Source organism: Eubalaena glacialis, chromosome 13 (assembly GCF_028564815.1).
Source record: "Eubalaena glacialis isolate mEubGla1 chromosome 13, mEubGla1.1.hap2.+ XY, whole genome shotgun sequence".
NCBI classification, from domain to species: domain Eukaryota; kingdom Metazoa; phylum Chordata; class Mammalia; order Artiodactyla; family Balaenidae; genus Eubalaena; species Eubalaena glacialis.
The window spans coordinates 24,305,563-24,322,883 of NC_083728.1; the positions used below are offsets into that span (position 1 = coordinate 24,305,563).

General features: G+C 50.7%; 1 protein-coding gene across 1 annotated transcript in view; it reads left to right on the forward strand.

Annotated features, from left to right (window-relative positions):
• The first annotated feature begins 1,148 nt into the window (after positions 1-1,148).
• Positions 1,149-17,321, forward strand: part of LOC133104146 (fer-1-like protein 4) — a 44,682-nt gene continuing 28,509 nt past the window's right edge. Inside the window, 17 exon segments of the mRNA XM_061209815.1 lie at positions 1,149-1,159; positions 2,067-2,166; positions 3,337-3,431; positions 3,601-3,642; positions 3,919-4,077; positions 4,619-4,679; positions 4,797-4,928; positions 5,212-5,344; positions 5,347-5,439; positions 5,691-5,850; positions 5,967-6,150; positions 6,237-6,423; positions 7,060-7,424; positions 7,807-7,915; positions 8,105-8,239; positions 8,242-8,278; positions 8,373-8,493. Of these exon segments, the coding sequence (XP_061065798.1) occupies positions 1,149-1,159; positions 2,067-2,166; positions 3,337-3,431; positions 3,601-3,642; positions 3,919-4,077; positions 4,619-4,679; positions 4,797-4,928; positions 5,212-5,344; positions 5,347-5,439; positions 5,691-5,850; positions 5,967-6,150; positions 6,237-6,423; positions 7,060-7,424; positions 7,807-7,915; positions 8,105-8,239; positions 8,242-8,278; positions 8,373-8,493 (2,124 nt within the window).

A 17,321-nucleotide genomic window follows, 5' to 3' on the forward strand; every position in this document is an offset into this window, starting at 1 on the left:
TTGGCTGCGTTGGGTCTTTGTTGCTGCACGCGGGCTTTCTTTTTTCTAGTTGCAGCGAGCGGGGGCTACTCTTCGTTGCGGTGCGCAGGCCTCTCATTGCAGTGGCTTCTTTTGTTGTGGAGCACGGGCTCTAGGTGCACGGGCTTCAGTAGTTATGGCTCAGGGGCTCTAGAGCGCAGGCTCAGTAGTTGTGGCGCACGGGCTTAGTTGCTCTGCGGCAATGTGATCTTCCTAGACCAGGGCTCAAACCTGTGTCCCCTGCATTGGCAGGAGGATTCTTAACCACTACGCCACCAGGGAAGCCCAGAATGCATTTTTAACAACCACATGTGTGATCCTGATTAGGGACCATACTTTGAAAAGCAGTGCAGTTCATCCTGTGCATATTACACAGCTAGGCAAATAGGTCCAGAAAGGGGAAAGGATTTTCCTGAGACCAAAGATTAGAATTCCAAAATCCTGCCCTGGAGTTCAGTACTCACCAGTAAACCACCAGTAAACCCCAAGTGAAGGACCTCTAGCTTTTGGATTAGAAGTGTTTTGAACACCTGCTATGTACAAGCTAGGGACACACATTCAATCACTCACTAATTCAATAAATGTGTTGAGTGCCTACATGCTAATACTGGGAGCTCGGGGATTCATTTATTAATACATCCATTCGGGCAGTGTTTTGAGGGTTTGCAATGTACCAGGCCCTGAGCTGGGCATTGAGGACAGTGAGGTGAACAAGGAACAACATGAGGTCCCATGTCCTCGAGTCCTCACAGGCTAGCAGAGACCAGCCTGGGGTCTGGCCCTCTCCCCTTGCCTCCATCCCCACCCTGTCGCAGCTCCCACCCTACAAGGAGGCAGGAAGGAGGCTGAAGCTGGTGCAGGCAGGGAGGACTGAGCTGACCACAGGGACCTTACCCCTATCTCTCTGTCCTCCCACTTCCTCCCTACCCGTGACCCCCAGGCCTGCTGATTTTGTGTTTGACTAAAGGGCAGGGATTGCTGAACCTGCTGGGTGAGTCCAGTGAGTCAGAGGCGATTCAGGTGGGTGGGCAGGTGGGCAGGAGGGCAAGCAGGCAGAGGCAGAGCCAGTGGCCCTGGGACAATGGCTCTGACCGTGTGTGTGCGGTGACTGACAGGGCTGCCGGGCACCCATGACCGACAAGTGAGGCTCAGCTTTCGAGGTGAGGTTTGCAGGGGTGCTCTGAGAATTTTTGGAACTGGGGCGCTCCAGTTCCTCCATTCCCCAGGCCCCCCACCCCATCCCTAGGCATCTCTACAGCCTGTCCCCTTTCTCCCCAAGCCCAATGTCTCCAACTCTCTGCTTCCCTCCCTCCCTATCTTCTATGTCTCTTTAAGGGTGAGTCCAGGGGGATTAGACCCTGGGCCAAGGGTGAATGGAGGGATGATTTTTTGTGTGCATGGGGAGGAGCTGATAAATGACTAGATTCAATTCTGAGCAGGTTTTATCCAGAAAACAAGGAGAATTCACTGTGCTCAAGAAGCAGATATTGGTGAGGTCAGTGGGGTTGGATTCTGGATGGGGAGAAGCTGATCTGTGCCCCATCTGAGTCCATCCTGGGTTTGGGAGGTTTATTCCTGGCTTTGGGAGGTATAGTCTCAGGAGGTGGGGTTGGTTTCTGGCTAGAGAGGTTAGACTCAGTTTGGGCAAGTCAGAATCAAGACTCGGGGGGATTAGTTCTTGATTGGTAGTTAGCCCCAGATCAGCCCTAGTTTGGGAGGGTTGGTTCCAGGTTTAGGAGATCAGTCATAGAGTTAGCTCTCAGTTTTTAGGGTTGGCTCCTATTTCAGGGTTGGGAATAGGCTCTGGATTAGGGGTCAGTGTCAGCCGAGCATTGGGTGTCACAAGGTCCTCCTATTCCCAGCTGTTCCGTTGGCCACACTATGGGGCTCCACTGGCTGGGGAGTGACTGTCTGTACAGGTGGTCAACTGCAGCCGTGTGTTCAGCCCCAGGTGAGCAGGCCTGGGGAGCCAAGGATGCAAGTAGGGGTAGAGGGAAGCTTGCGACCATTCTCCTGGGTCATTCTTCTGCTTCATGCCACACCCCCAGGTCTCTGGGGACGCTGGTGATCTCCCTGCAGCAGCTACAGACTGCAGGGCATTTGGTGCTTCAGGAGGCCCTAGTGGATGAGAATCTGCGCGTGTCCTCGGTGAGTTCCGTCAGCCCCCAGCCTGCCACCCCCAAGCCTGAGAGTCCCTCTAGATAGAGGGTTCCATTTCTCCGAGGGGAAAACCCAGACCCAGACAGGAGTGGTAACAAGGCCCCTGAGCCAGGGCGCCTTTCATTACAGCCCCCAGGCCAAGCATCGGGTTCAGCTCTGAGGGCCAGGGTTGTGTGGCAAGGGGAGAAGATATGGAGCTCCGTGCTGCTCCCTGACCCTGTACCAGGCGCAGCTCCTGTTGGGGACGAAGATGAACCTGGCTGGATTTTCCTGGTGTTTCATGGAGGGGCAGTACAGCCTGGTAGAAATGAACCTGGGTTCAAATCTCGAGTCCACCACTTCCCAGCTGAGAACTTGGACAAATTATTCAGCTTCTCTAGGCTGTTTCCTCACTTACCTTATGTGGAGTTGTACAAAATATCCAGCTTTTCATTCAGTCTGTTGTCATTCGTTGAGCTCTGATTATAAGCCAAGTGCAGTGCTGAGCAATGATGATTGAGTGGTGAACAAAACCAGATAAGGACTTGCCCTCTTAGAGCTCCGTATCTGAAGAGAGAGGCAAACATTAAACAAATATTCACACAAATAAATGTAAAATTGCCACTGATGGGTGTTACAAAAGAGCTGGTAGGGGGCTGGGAGAATGTATAACAGAGGGAGGTGACTTATTTGGGGTTCAGAAAAGGTTCCCTGAGGAAGTAATGTTTGAGCTTAGAATTGAAGGATATGATAGGAGATAAATAAGTGGGAGGAGAGAATGTTCCAGGCGGAAGAACCAGCATATGCAAAAGCCCAGTGCCCTGAGAGAGCATAACCAGGGTGCAGGGCAGGAGCAAACCCCATAAGGGATGGGGCTGGAAATGTTGGCAGGGGCCAGACCATGCAGAGCTGTGAAGGCCACATTATTGGGTTTCCAAGAGCGATGAGAGAATTTTGGAATTGTGTTGGCCCCCTTAAAGAGGTTACTTGCACCAGGTAAGCTGTTGATAGCTTATGAGTACTCACTATTATTAATGATCATAGAGGAACCACAAGTCATCAGAGATGCAGGCCAGGAGGGTCTCTGTTTATAGGTGGAGTAAAAGGCATCGTCTTTGGGCTTTTCTTAGCATCAGGGTAGTTTGAGGGGCCCAAGGCCTACTGTGTATCTGGTTTTAGATCCAGGTGGAGATGATTGACCTGAAGTACCAGCCCCCAGAGGGTGAAACTGGAGCCTGGGCAGAAGAGGACTTTGGAGCACCCATTCGGGACAGGTAACCCTCCCACCCACCTAACCAAGGCCCAGGCAGGCCTTGGTAAGGGAGAAGTGGTACCCAATTCCACTGTGGATCTGCTGGATATGGTGACCCTTGGACCCGTGCTGCCCAGGTTGTAGCTCTGTAGTCAGGCCTGGCCCTCTCCTGTCATTTCTCCTTCTTCCAGCTCGGAGCTGATCATTCCCAATGTGGGCTTCCAGGAGCTGCAGTAAGTATGTGGGGATGACCTGGGATTACAGGGTCAGTCTTGGGATTGGGAGCCAGTGATGTGGGGTCAGTCCCTGGGTCTGAGATCAGTACTGGACCAATTCCAGGGTGAGAAGTCAGTCCTAGAATCAGGGGTCAATTCTGGAACTAGAGGTTTCCCAGGTTAGGGGTCAGACCAAGGGGCAGGGGTGGGTCCTAGAGTCAGGGAAGTCAGAGATGGGTGCCCAGAGATGAGTGATAAGTCCAAGACATGTTCCTTGACGGCCTTTCCTGTCAGGCCTGGGGAGGCCCCGCTGGAGCGGTGGGCAGCGGCGTTGGGCCGCAGGCTAGCTCGAGGAGTAGGTCAGCAGGACGATGAGGCCAATGAGCTGGAGCTGGAGCTGGAGGACGAGCCTGATGTGGAGCTTTCTGGCATCGTGTTCAGCCCCCTCAAGAGGTAACTTGTACCCACTGAACACCTGCTCCCATAGCCTACCAGTGTGTCAACCTCACTCGCTCATACATGCAGGCCCATGCCTGTCCACCCTCACAAACACATGGTCTCAAGGTATGGGTGGGGAGTGGATATCCTGGGGTCAAGGGTCATTCACTCCTCGGCATAGACACTGCTACATTCACACACAGTTACACTGGCTCACACATGGCTTCTGGAACCCATGAAAGTGATGAAATCCTGATGAGGGCAAGGAATTTTGCCTCCTTTGTTCACTGCGGTGTTCCAGTGCCTAGAACAGTGTTGGTACATAGACGGTGCTCAATCAATCTTTGCTGAATGAATGAATGGTTTTAGGGCTCCAGGAATGAGTCAAATTCTGAGTGTAGGGCTGAGATGGAGGCAAGATAAGGCCAGAGGGACTCAGAATCCAGAAGTTCAGAGGGAGAGGAGATCTTATCGCCAGCACCAAGCAAGGGTGTGTGTGGAGGGCGGGGTGGGGGGGAGGAAGTGAAGTGAGAGCTGACTGTAAGCCTCTCCGAAGCTAAGCTCGGGGCCTGGCCCGCGGGGATCCCTTCCAGGTATCCAGGGCCCAGGACTTCCAGGTACCACTCCCCCTCCAGGCCTGAACCCTTGGGGAATACCACCCGCCCTCCACACCCGTTCTTCCCTCGTACGGAGGCAGGCTTGGCTTCCTTTTCTCCTCCTTCCCCACGCTTTAGGTGGGGGTCACGGTGCTCCAGGCCCGGAAGCTGGTGGGAGTCAACATTAATCCCTATGTGGCCGTGCGCGTTGGGGAGCAACGCCGAGTGACCGCCACGCAGCGCAGGACAAATTGCCCCTTCTTCAACGAAGTGGGTGCAACCAAGGAAGGGGGAGCCTGAGGGAATGGGCGGGACCCAGGATAAGAACTGTGTGGAGGGGGCGTGGCCTAGGTGGAAGCGAGCCTATTGGCGGGCCTGAAGCTAAGGGCTCTGCGGGAAAGGGTGCAGAGGTGTGGTCTCCGAGTTGGGGGCGGTGGTGGTGAGGAAGGGTGGGGAAGGAGGGTGTTCTCTTTGCCAGAGGCAGGGGCCACCTGGCATGAACCCTTCACGTATAACCTTCTCTCACTTCTCTCGCTTCCCCACTTCAACCCAGTACTTCTTGTTTGAATTTCATGAGACCCGGCTTCACCCCCAGGACTTGCTGCTGGAGATCGCGGTGAGGGGGGTAAGGGTGAGAGGTTTCCGTCAGAGAAGGGGAGATGCCGAAGCTCCAGGACTAACGCCACCTTTCCCCAGGCTTTCCATTCGCAGACCCTCCCCTTTATGGCCACCCGGATAGGCACCTTCAGGATGGACCTGGGCATTATCTTCGACCAGCCAGGTACTGAACCCTCCCCTCACTGAGACTCCTCTGCACGGACAAGGGAAGCTGAACCTCTGGGCCCTGAGCCCAGTGTACTAACTTGTGAGACAGCAATCTCTTCCGACGTCTGACCTCCGCGCACTCCCGCTCCTCCCTCCTGAGCTGGACTTGAACCCCGGCCGTTGTCCAACACTCGGATCGCAGCCCCACGACCACCCTGCGCATCCCGCCGGTCTCCCCTGACCCCTCGTCCGCTCCTCCGTCCCCAGATGGCCACTTCTGTCAGAAATGGGCTTCTCTGCACGACCCCCGGGATACACGCGCCGGGACCAAAGGCTTCGTCAAGGTCACTTTGTCCGTGAGGGCGCGCGGAGACCTGCCCCCTCCGCTGCCACCCCCGGGCCCAGGCCACAGTTCGGACATTGAGAAGTGAGCTGGGGTGAGATGGGGAGGGGAGACTAGGACGGGGCGTGGCCTCCGGGATGCGGAGACGGGGAGGGGCCGAGCCTCGGGCTTCTGGGCCCCTCAGCGCCCGGCTCCCCTAGGAACCTGCTGCTGCCGCGTCGGCTGCCAGCGGAGAGGCCGTGGGCGCGGCTGCGAGTGAGCGTGTACCGCGCCGAGGGGCTTCCGGCGCTGCGCCCCGGCCTGCTGGGCAACCTGGCCCGCGCCCTGCACGACCAGCGCGTCCTCATGGACCCCTATGTGCAGGTGTCTTTCCTGGGGCAGCAGGTAAGTCCCTCCCGTCCCCACTCGGCGGAGGCCGAGGCCCTGATCCGCGCTGACCCCTCTCCGCCTGTCTTCGCCGCCGCGCTCAGGGCGAGACGTTGGTGCGCGGCGAGGCGACGGCGCCCGAGTCGAACGAGCAGCTGAGCTTCGTGGAGCTCTTGCCGCCGCTGACGCGCGGCCTTCGTCTGCAGCTACGGGACGACGCGCCCCTGGTCGATGTGGCCCTCGCCACGCACGTGCTGGACCTGAGGCAGATCTCGCATCCGGGCCGGGAGGGTGAGCGCATCTGGCCGACGCGTGCCGCCTCCGCCTGGGCCCTGTCTGCCCTGGGTCCCGCCCCCGACTGCAAACCCCATCCTCGCGACCTAGCTCCGCTTAGAAAGTCAGGTCCACGCCACATAACAACCTTGCTCCAAGCCGGCTCCTTCCTTCGGAACCTCACCTGTCGCCCGCAGACTTCAAACCCTAACTCTCGGTTGGGCTCCGTTGACAAAATCCTAATTACAGCTGAATATCCAGTAATCACTCCAGCCCTGTTCTCCCTACAGATTTACACGCACGAAAACAAGCCCTGTCCACATTAACCTTTTACTCCGGACCCTTAGGGCGTCACCTGTAGCTCCACCCGAGTCCTGATTCCACCTCCAGGACTCTGGCTCCGCCCCTAGGGCATTTCTCCTGTCCGCAGCGCCTTTAGGAATAGAACAGGTTTAGAAGTGCTCCCAGGTCTTGGTCCACAGCTGTTGGTCCGCAGCTGTTCGCAGGCTGCCCTTCCAGAGCAGCCGAGGCCCAATCTGACACCCCTCCCCCTTTGACCTTGCAGGAAATAATTATGGGTGTGGTGCATACACTGACCCAGTACCCACCTGCTCCATGCTTCCCTCCAAAACACTGTTTTTGTGTCCCCCACAGCGGGGTTTAACCCTACCTCCGGCCCGGCCTGGGTCCCTCTCTATGGCTCACCCCCCAGCGGGGAGCTCCGGGATGGTCCTCAAAGTCTCAATGAAGGCGTTGGCCAAGGCATTTGGTTCTGCGGCCGCCTGCTGGTGCCTGTATCCATGGAAGTGTTGGAAGGGAGAGCTGAACCTGAGCCTCCCCGGGCCCCACAGGGGTCCAGGTTGTCCCGGCTCATGGGAAAGAAGAAGAAAGCCAGGCGCAGCCAGACTCCAGCGGGGATTCAGCAGCACCCGGATGCCAGCTCCAGTGCTGATGTGCCTGAGATTCCTAGAGCAATGGAGGTGGAGGTGGAGGTGGAGGAGTTGCTGCCGCTGCCAGAGGTGGGGGCTGGAGTTTCGTAAAGGGGCAGGGTCACTCTCAGCTCTGGAGTGTGTAACCGGCTCCCAAGCATGAAAAACACAGGGGTAGGGATTGTCTCAACTTGGGGGCCTGGGTGAAGACTGCAGTGTGTGTACACATATGCTCTTGTGTACAAGAGCTCATGTGGAAGGAGGAGGGCTGACAAATCAGAGGTGAGCCAGAGAGGACTAAACCCCGGGTCCAATGGGTTGGGACAACAAGGGGCAGAGGAAGGGAGGACACCAGCAGAGAATCTTCTAGGACTTGGTTGCAGTGTCTTTCTGTGGGCATTGTAGCCAAGCATAGCCTGGGCTGCAAACTGGGAGGGTGGAGGCTGACTCCAGCCTGACCCGCCTTTTCCAGAACGCCCTGGCGCCCTGCGAAGATGACTTGCTCTTCACTGTGCTCCTCAAGGCCACCATGATGGACCCCGCCATGGCCTCCCAGCCCATCAGCTTCGAGATCTCCATGGGTGCGCGGCCTAGCCAAAACCCCAAGGGCCATGGGTTTGAGGGTGGTCACTCTTGTTCCAAACTTAGGCCCCTGGAAGGAACAGTTGACCTTCAGTAAGGGGTGGGCTCTGACTTCTATTGAGGAGGTTGAGGGAGGGGACCCTCAGACTCTCAGCCTGGCACCCGCTGACCCTTGCTGCTCCTGACAGGTCACGCAGGTCTCCGGAAGGAGCAATTGAGCCGAGGGTCCAGGGCCGGGGAGGGAGCAGAGGGTGCGGAAGGGGAGGCACAACCTCTGCTGGAATTGGAAGTGGGAGTCGGGCCAGTGGAGGAGGAGGAGCTGGGGACCCTGCTCAGCGGCCTGAGCCCATGGAAGGCAGCGGGTGAGTGCTTCTCGTGGCTGCAAGAAAGGCACTGGGGGATTCCCAGCGGCCAGGACTGCCCCTCACAGACTCTTCTCCTCTCCATCCCGCCCAGGCCGTACTTCTGCTTGCCCCTGCGTCACCACAAGCCCTGCGTGCACGTGTGGAGCCGCTGGGAGGACCACTCGTGGAGCCTGCAGAGCACTAAGTGCGTGCAAAAAGTGGCTGAGAGGCTGGTGAGAGCGAGGCGGGTACCCACAGGGAGAGTCCGGGATACAGGGGTTTTCGGGAACCTTGGCCTGTGAAGGGAGTGCTGGAGGGGGGCTAATGGGTAAAGCACCAGGGTTACTCACCACCTCGTTGGTGCAAGGCCCGAAGGCCAAAGAGCACAGCTTCTGGGAGAACTGAGGAGGCCAGAAATTGTGGGAGGCCGGAATTCAGAATTGTTGGACCCAGGAAGAACAAGAGTAGAGCTGCTGGGAGCCTGGCCTCACAGGTACGGAGCCAGTAGAGAGCTTGAAAAACTGAACAGAGAACTAGTTGGAGTCAAAGGGTGGGGCCCAGAGGTGCAGTTGTGAGTGGGCGGGGCCTCGGGATGAGGGTGTGGTGTAAAAGAGGTCGGAGTCTGACCTTCTCACCTGGTGCCGCAGAACCGGGGGCTGCAGGAGGTTGAGAGTCTGCAGCGCAGGCCCACTTCCGGGGCCTGCACACGGCTGAAGCAGGCACTGGAAGAGCTGGTGGCTGGGAGCTGAGAGCCTCCCCCTCCTTGCTGCCAACTCCAGGGTGGGGGAAACTCATGATGGCTCTCTGGACCCAAGGGCTCTGGAAACTGCGTTTGCTCAGCACTGTACAGAAGAATGAGGAGATGATTGTTGAGGGAACTTGATAGAAATTATTGGGGGTTAGGCCCCTCCCCTCCAATGAACTCCCTTTGCCGAGCTCCTATAGGCTTATGCATTTCCTCCTCTCCTCAAATCTCCCCCGCTCTGTTCCTCCACACTCCTTCCAGCTAATGACTTCCTTTCCTACTTCATGGAGAAAATAGAAGCCTCACCTTCCCCCATCCAGTCTACTGCCTTGCCAGCTTCTGCAACCATCTGCTCTCCTCTTCCTGCTACAGCAGAGGAGGTGACCTGCTCCCAAAGCCACAGCTGTGATCCTGATTTCATCTCCTCTCACCTACTGGAAGAATTAGCTCTGCAGTTGTCCACTTTCTCTCCTGCAGCATCAACTGGTCCCTAGTTACCAGGTCATTACTGTAACCACATATATTTGTTCTAGTCACTTCCATCTTTGACCTTCACTACCCTGGATTCCATAACCTGCTCCAGGTACTTCAGTGTTTTTCTGATCCTCTTCTCAAAAAAGTTGTTTATCCATTTATTCCGTAATGTTTATGAGACTGACTATGCCAGACACTGTTTTAGGCACAAGAATAACAGTGACTAAGCATTCTTGTCCACAAAGATTTCTGGAACTTACATTCTGGTGGGGGTGGAGGCTGAATGGAGACACAGATAATAAACATGTGCAGAAATATAAGAAGTACGATAAGGATAGTGTTAGGGAGAAAATAAAGCAAGGAAGTATTTCAGAGAGGCGTTGCAATTTTAGAAAAGGTGGCAAGGGGAGGCCATGGTGATGTTGATATTAAGAAGATGAAGGAGCAAGCCACATCTGTAAGGGTGTTCCAGGCAGCAAAGAGAGCATGTGCAAAGGCCCTGAGGTGAAGCATGCCTGGTGTGTTTGAGGAAGAGCAAGGGACCAGTGTGAGTGCAGCAGAGTGAACAGAGTAGCTGAGGCTGGAGGGTGTGGGGGGAAAGGAGGGTGATAGTGGGGAGAGGCATGTAGGAGTCACATAGGCCATTGTAGCGGCCTTGGCTTCTTCTCTGAGTGAAATGAGGAGCCACTGAAGGTTTTGAAAAGAGAAGGGATATGCTCTAATTTATCCTTAAAAAGGATCAGTGTGAGAGGGATGATATGAGAGGAAGCAGAGAGATTACTAAAGAGGGCATTGTAATAATTCAGGTGACCAATAATGATGAAATGAATCTAGGGTGGTTGCAGTGGATACAGGGTGATGGGAATGGATTCAAGAGCAGTTGAGACTTTGGAGGTGACACCTCAGGACTGGCTAATGAATAGGCTTAGGGGAGGAGGAAAATGTGCAGAGGAGAGTCATGAATGACTCCCAAGATTTTGACTTGCACAGCTATGTAGATGGTGCTATTTACTGAGCTATGGAAAACAAGAGAAGGAGAAGTTCTGATGGGAGTGGAGGGGATATCAGAAGCCCCTTTTTGGACATGTTAACTTTTTTTAAAATTTCTTTATTTATTTTTATTTTTGGCTGCCTTGGGTCTTTGTTGCTGCGCGTGGGCTTTTCTCTAGTTGCCGCAAGCGGGGGCTACTCTTTGTTGCGGTTCCCGGGCTTCTCATTGGGTGGCTCCTCTTGCTGAAGAGCACGGGCTCTAGGTGCGCGGGCTTCAGTAGTTTTGACACTCAGGCTCAGTATTTGTGGCTCACGGACTCTAGAGCGTAGGCTCAGTAGTTGTGGTGCATGGGCTTAGTTCCTCCGCAGCATGTGGGATCTGCCTGGACCAGGGCTCGAACCCGTGTCCCCTGCACTGGCAGGAGGATTCTTAACCACTGTGCCACCAGGGAAGTCCCTGGACATGTTAACTTTGAGATAGATGCCTGTTAGTCTTCTAAATGGATATGTCTGCCAGGCTGTTAGCTATAGGAGTTGAGCTCTGGAGCGAGTTCAGGGTTAGAAATGTAAAATTGGGGGGTGTTAATATGTAGATGGGATTGGATAAGATCACCTAGGGAACAAAAAAAAAAAAAAAAGAAGGAAAAATCTGGACTTCCTTCCTTGATGGTCCAATGGTTAAGATTCTGCACTTTCAAGGCAGGGGGCCTGGATTCGATCCCTGGTCCACATGCTGCGTGGTGAGGCCAAAAAAACCCCAAACAAACAAATCTAAGGACCTGGCAAGCTCCAGCATTTAGAGGGAGGGTCAAGGAGGAGGACTCAGCCAAGGACTTGGTTGTTGGTCACTTTTCTGTCCTCATCTTACTCAACCTTTCAGTATCAGTGGACACAGTTGACCCCACCCTCCTTCTTGAAAGACTCTGGTGTTGATTTCCATACCACTCGTTTTCCTTCGGCTTCCCTGGCCATTCCTTCTCATCTTTTTTGCTCGCTTTCTATCTTCTTTACCTGTGAATGTTCCAAAGGTTCATATGGGTATGTCTTAGGGCTTCACTGTAAGGCTCTCTTCTCTGTCTACATTCTCTGTGTCTCCAAAAGAGCAACCAACTTTAATCCAATTTAATTCCTTGCTTGATTTTCTATAAGGTGCAATTAAACTCTTTCCATTTTCACTTTACTGAAATTATTTTATTACTAAAATTATTCTTTGGCAGGGAAATTTCAATGAAAGATTTGTCCAAATCATATTTCATTTTTTTAAAAAACAGAATTATTATTTATTTATTAATTTTTTTTTTTTTCTCTTTTGGTTGCATGGCACGTGGGATCTTAGCTCCCCAACCAGGGATTGAACCCGTGCCCCCTGCAGTGGAAGCGCAGAGTCTTAACCACTGGACCACCAGGGAAGTCCCTGTATTTCACTTCTTGTAGCTTTATCCAGTGTGATCTGTGTGTGTGTGTGTGGGGGGGGGGGTGCTATTATTTCTACCGGATCTAATTTCCCTGAATCCAATTTTGTGGATCTAAATCTTGCCAAGAAGATTTTTTTCTTCTGTCAATTGTTAATCAATAGCAAATGTTAATAAGTGCAGTTTTTATTTATTATTTATTTATTTATTTATATATCTGGCTGAGCTGGGTCTTAGTTGTGGCATGCGGGATCTTTAGTTGCAGCATGAGGGATCTAGTTCCCTGACCAGGGATCAAACCCGGACCCTCTGTACTGGGAGCGCAGAGTCTTAACCACTGGACTACCAGGGAAGTCCCAATAAGTGCAGTTTTTTTTTTTTTAAATTGAGGTATAATTGACATTTAAATAGGTTCAGTTTTGACTCTTGTCAGTTTCATTTTGTGTTATTTTATGTCAGATTATTTCTGCCAATAGAAGTCTTGGAGCAAAGAGCATTAGTAAGTTAAAAAGATAAGCTCTGGGAGCAGTATTAGGTGAAAAATCCTTGGAGTCACTTATTTTATATATTTTTGAAAATTTCCATAATAAAAAGTTAAGACATCATTAGGGGTCAAAAAGGGACCAAAATATCATGTTTCAAAAATCATTTTACTTTACCTGGCAAATATTTTTTGAGGATCTATTAGGTGCCAGGCCCTGAGGTTACAGTGGTAATCAAAATGAAGTCCCCGCCATGCCTTACTTTCTTTTTTTTTTTAACGTATTTTTTGAAATAAATGTATTTATTTTTATTTTTGGCTGCACTGGGTCTTCATTGCTGCGCGCAGGCTTTCTCTAGTTGCGGCGAGTGGGGGCTACTCTTTGTTGCAGTGTGCGGGCTTCTTATTGTGGAGCACGGGCTCTAGGCTCGTGGGCCCAGTAGTTGTGGCTCACGGACTCTAGAGTGCATGCTCAGTAGTTGTAGCACATGGGCTTAGTTGCTCTGCGGCATGTGGGATCTTCCTAGACTAGGACTCGAACCCATGTCCCCTGCATTGGCAGGCGGATTCTTAACCACTGTGCCACCAGGGAAGCCCCATGCCTTGCTTTCTATTTGGAGAGATGGATAAAGCAGAGTATGAGGGTGGAGAAAGTAGCAGGGACTGTTTAGAGGGAATGACCTGGGAAGGTCTGTGAAGAGATAACATTTGAGCAAAAACCTGAATGAAGAAGGGGAGAGTGAGCCATGGAAAGATCTAGGGCCCTGACATTCCAGCAGAGGGAGCAGCTAATGCAAAAGCGTTGAGGTAGTAATGGGCTTGGCATATTCAGGGAGCAGCAAAAAGGCCAGTGTGACTGTAGGGCTGTGTGTGAGGGGAGAGTAATATTTGGTGAAGACAGGGAGATAAAGAGAAACAGAGCATGTAGGGCCTTCTAGGCCATTTAAAGAATTTTATTCTGGGGGTTCCCTGGTGGCACAGTGGTTAAGAATCCGCTTGCCAATGCAGGGGACACGGGTTCAAGTCCTGGTCCGGGAAGATCCCACATGCCACGGAGCAAGTAAGCCCATGAGCCACAACTACTAAGCCTGTGCTCTACAGCCTGTGAGCCACAACTACTGAAGCCCGCGCACGTAGAGCCCGTGCTCCGCAACAAGGGAAGCCACCGCAAAAAGAAGCCCATGCACCGCAACAAAGAGTAGCCCCCGCTCCCCGCAACTAAAGAAAGCCCGCGTGCAGCAATGAAGACTCAACGCAGCCAAAAATAAAATAAATAAATTTTTTTTAAAAAGGAATTTTATTTTTAACTCTGAGATGAGAAACTTCTGGAGAGGAGTGAAATGGTCTGGAAAGCATTGAAAAGCTCATTCTGGATGCTATATTGAGAACATTCTGTAGGAGAGAGGGTAAGAGTGGACGTGGTGAGAACAGCTAGGAGGGTGTTGCAATAATCCTGGTGAGAAGTGATGGTGGCTTGGACTAGGGTGGTCCTGGAAAAGGGGGAAAGTGGTCAGATTTCGAATATATTTTGAAAGTAGAGCCTAAATGATAGGCTGATGGGATCGATGTGGAATGTGAGTGAAAGAAAGAGCAGTGAAGGATGACTTGGAAGTTTTGAAGTGAAGCAGGGGTCGCTTTCAGGGTGGGGGCCTGGGGCAGTCATTGGAACTCACGCACTTGGTTTGAGCATGTAATGTTTGAACTATCTTTGGTCAATGTTGGAACTGTACAAGTACAGCCCATGTGAGCCTTTAACATGCATTTGAATCCTCCAGGGTATAAAAATGCAGATTTCTGACGCAGCAGGTCTGGGATGGGGCTGAGATTCTGCGTTTCTAAGTAGGTAATACCAATGCTGTTGCGCCTGGGCCACACTTTGAGTAGCCAGGGCAGTAAATAGTTAAATCCTAGTACATTCTGGGTCTCCAAAGTGAGGCTGGCCTTGATGAGTTGGGGAGTGGTTCAAATATAGAATCCATCCTTGGCTGAGGAAGGATGCCTCCTTGAGAACAAGACTGAGAGGAGCTGTGACGGAGGCTGGGCATGGGAGGCCTGCTCTGAGGGAGGTGGCCCCTAAGGGTCAGTGTTCCCGCCTTTGACTCCCACCTGCCACACCCGCTCCTGCTCTTGCAGACAGTTTTGCCACAGTGCTGAGCACAGGACAATGACTCGGCCCAATGCGCTGGATCGATGCAGATGCCGAGGGAAACAGCTGGTGTATAGCCTGGTACAGTCTGGAGAAGGGGGATCAGGGGCACCCAGCAGGGACCCTCCACTCATGTTCTCTTCCTGCCCTTTCAGAACCTGTTGGCAAAGCAAGGACTGCGGCTCCTTCGGGGCCTGAGACAGGGCAATGTGCAAGAGAAGGTGGCACTGGCCAAGAAGCTCCTGGTGAAACTGCGCTTCCTAGCCCAGGACTTAATGCCTCGCCCACCCATTTCCCCACCCTGAATACCCTTTCTCCTAAGCCTACCAGAGGTCTTTGGGCAGGGGTGACCTAACATTTGTCCTGTGGATTGATACCAGGCCACGGGACCTGTTGCTCTGAGCATAGTACTAAGCTCCATTTGGAGCAGCTAAGGGTGACGATGTACATTCTAGGGCCCAGCAGGGATACAGGGAACATGTAAGATCTCTTTGGAAGAAGGTTTGAGAGTACATTTCCTTGGCATGATTTTCCTGGTCTGAAGCTCTGAACACAACACATGGGAAGGGTAAAGGAAGTTCACATTTATAGAAAGCTTCCTTTGCTAAGCATCTGCATGTGTTACCTAGTGTGACTCAACAACCTTGGGAAGATGTTACCCCATTTGACAGGTGCAGAAACTGAGGCTTAGAGAGGGAAAGTGACTGATCCACCATGTCATAGCTGGTTAAGTGGCAGAGCTAGAATTCAAAGCCAGTTCTGCCCCACTCTGAAGCTCAGTCATTCCCAAAGGCACAGAAAGTTTTGACCGCTGGGACCAATATGTCCTCAGGGTCAAACAGTGAGGAGTTTGGATATTGGTCTCAGATCTCGAAGGGCAAGTTGGAGTTTGGCAAGTATGAAAGAATGGAGAGCACGTGCAAAGGCGCAGCTGGAAGGCAGAGTAGTGGAAGGAGATACAGAATAGAGACCTTATTAAAGTGAATTTTAGTGCAAAATTATTTTTTTTTAATTTTTAAAAAAATTAATTAATTTGTTTATTTTTGGCTGCATTGGGTCTTCGTTGCGGTGTGCGGGCTTCTTACTGCGGTGGCTTCTCTTGTTGCGGAGCACGGGCTCTAGGCACACGGGCTCAGTAGTTGTGGCTCGTGGGCTCCAGAGGGCAGGCTCAGTAGTTGTGGCACACGGGTTTAGTTGCTCCACAGCATGTGGGATCTTCCCGGACCAGGGATTGAACCCGTGTCCCCTGCATTGGCAGGAGGATTCTTAACCACTTCTCCACCAGGGAGGTCCCAAAATTACTTTATTTATTTGGAATGAAAACCTTCTATTGTCAGCTGATATTTAAAAACATTTTCTGATTTAAATATGCCTCCTGAAATAATATAGGTTAGTTTCGTTATTTTTCAAACTTTGTATAATACTGTTTATATTATTTTGCTTTTTTTAAACTTAATATTATGTTTGTTGTATGTAGCTGTAATTTGTCCGTTTTCATTGCTGTATAATATTCCACTGTATGACTATACTATAATTCACTTATCCATCCCACTACTGATGGATATGTGTGTTGATTCCAATGGATGGTGATTAGAAACAATGTTTCCAAGACTATTTTTATACATGTCCTGGGTGTAAGTGGAAGAGTTTCTCTAGGGCAGTGATTCTCAAACTTTTTTGGTCTCAGGACTCCTTTACAGCCTTAGTAATTACTGGGGACCCAAGTGAGCTTTTGTTTATATAGATGTATCTACTGATATTTCCTATTATATAAATTAAAACTGAAAAAATTTTAAACCTGAGAAATAAAAAATTATTTATTAATTCATTTAAAATAACAATAGTAAACCTATTGCATGTTTTTTTGTATATTTATGTAGGGAAACATAAATATATTTTTAGAAAAATAAGTATATTCTCCAAAACAAAACATGTAGTGAGAACAATGGCATTGCTTTACATTTTTTGCAAATATCTGGCAAAGAATTTTTATACTCTGTTATATTAAAATCCATTGGTCTGTCTTTCCCTTTGAATGGATCTATTATCCTTGAATGACTTTGAATCATCATACATAGGTCATTTGGAAATTTGATTCCCTGAATTATGCATACTTTCCAAATGTTCATGCATTTCATTATACAGTATTAAGAAATCACCTTCGTTAATATCATCACCAATCTCATTAGAAAAATGTTTAAGTGTTGGGAAGCTGTCAAGCTTACAATGGCTGATACAAGAGATACAGTTTTTCCAAAATTGTAATTTTCCATTTTGTTTTGTTCTTAATCTTGGAGGAAAAGCTTTCATTCTTTCACTATTAAGTATGATGTTGGCTGTGGGTTTTTCATAAATGCCCTTTATCAGGTTGAGGACGTTAACTTCTGTTCTTAGTTTTCTGAGTGAGTATGGTTTTTTTTTTTTATCATGAAAGGATGTTGAATTTTGTCAGATGCCTTTTCTGCATTAGTTGAGATACTCACTTGTGTTTTTTCCCTTTGTTCTATTATTGTGGTAAATTACATTGATTGATTTTCTTAGGTTGAACCACTCTAGCATTCCTGAGATAAATCCCACTTGGTCATGGTATATAATCCTTTTTATATGCTGTTGGATTCAGTTTACCAATATTTTATTCAGAACTTATTCCTAAGGGATATATCTATATTCATAAAGGATACTATTCTGTAATTGCCTTTTCTTATGGTGTCTTTGTGTGTTTTTCATATCAGGGTAACGCTGGCCTCACAGAATGAAATAGGAAGTGTTCCTTCCTTTTCTGTTTTTGGGAAGAGCTTGAGAAGTATTGGTGT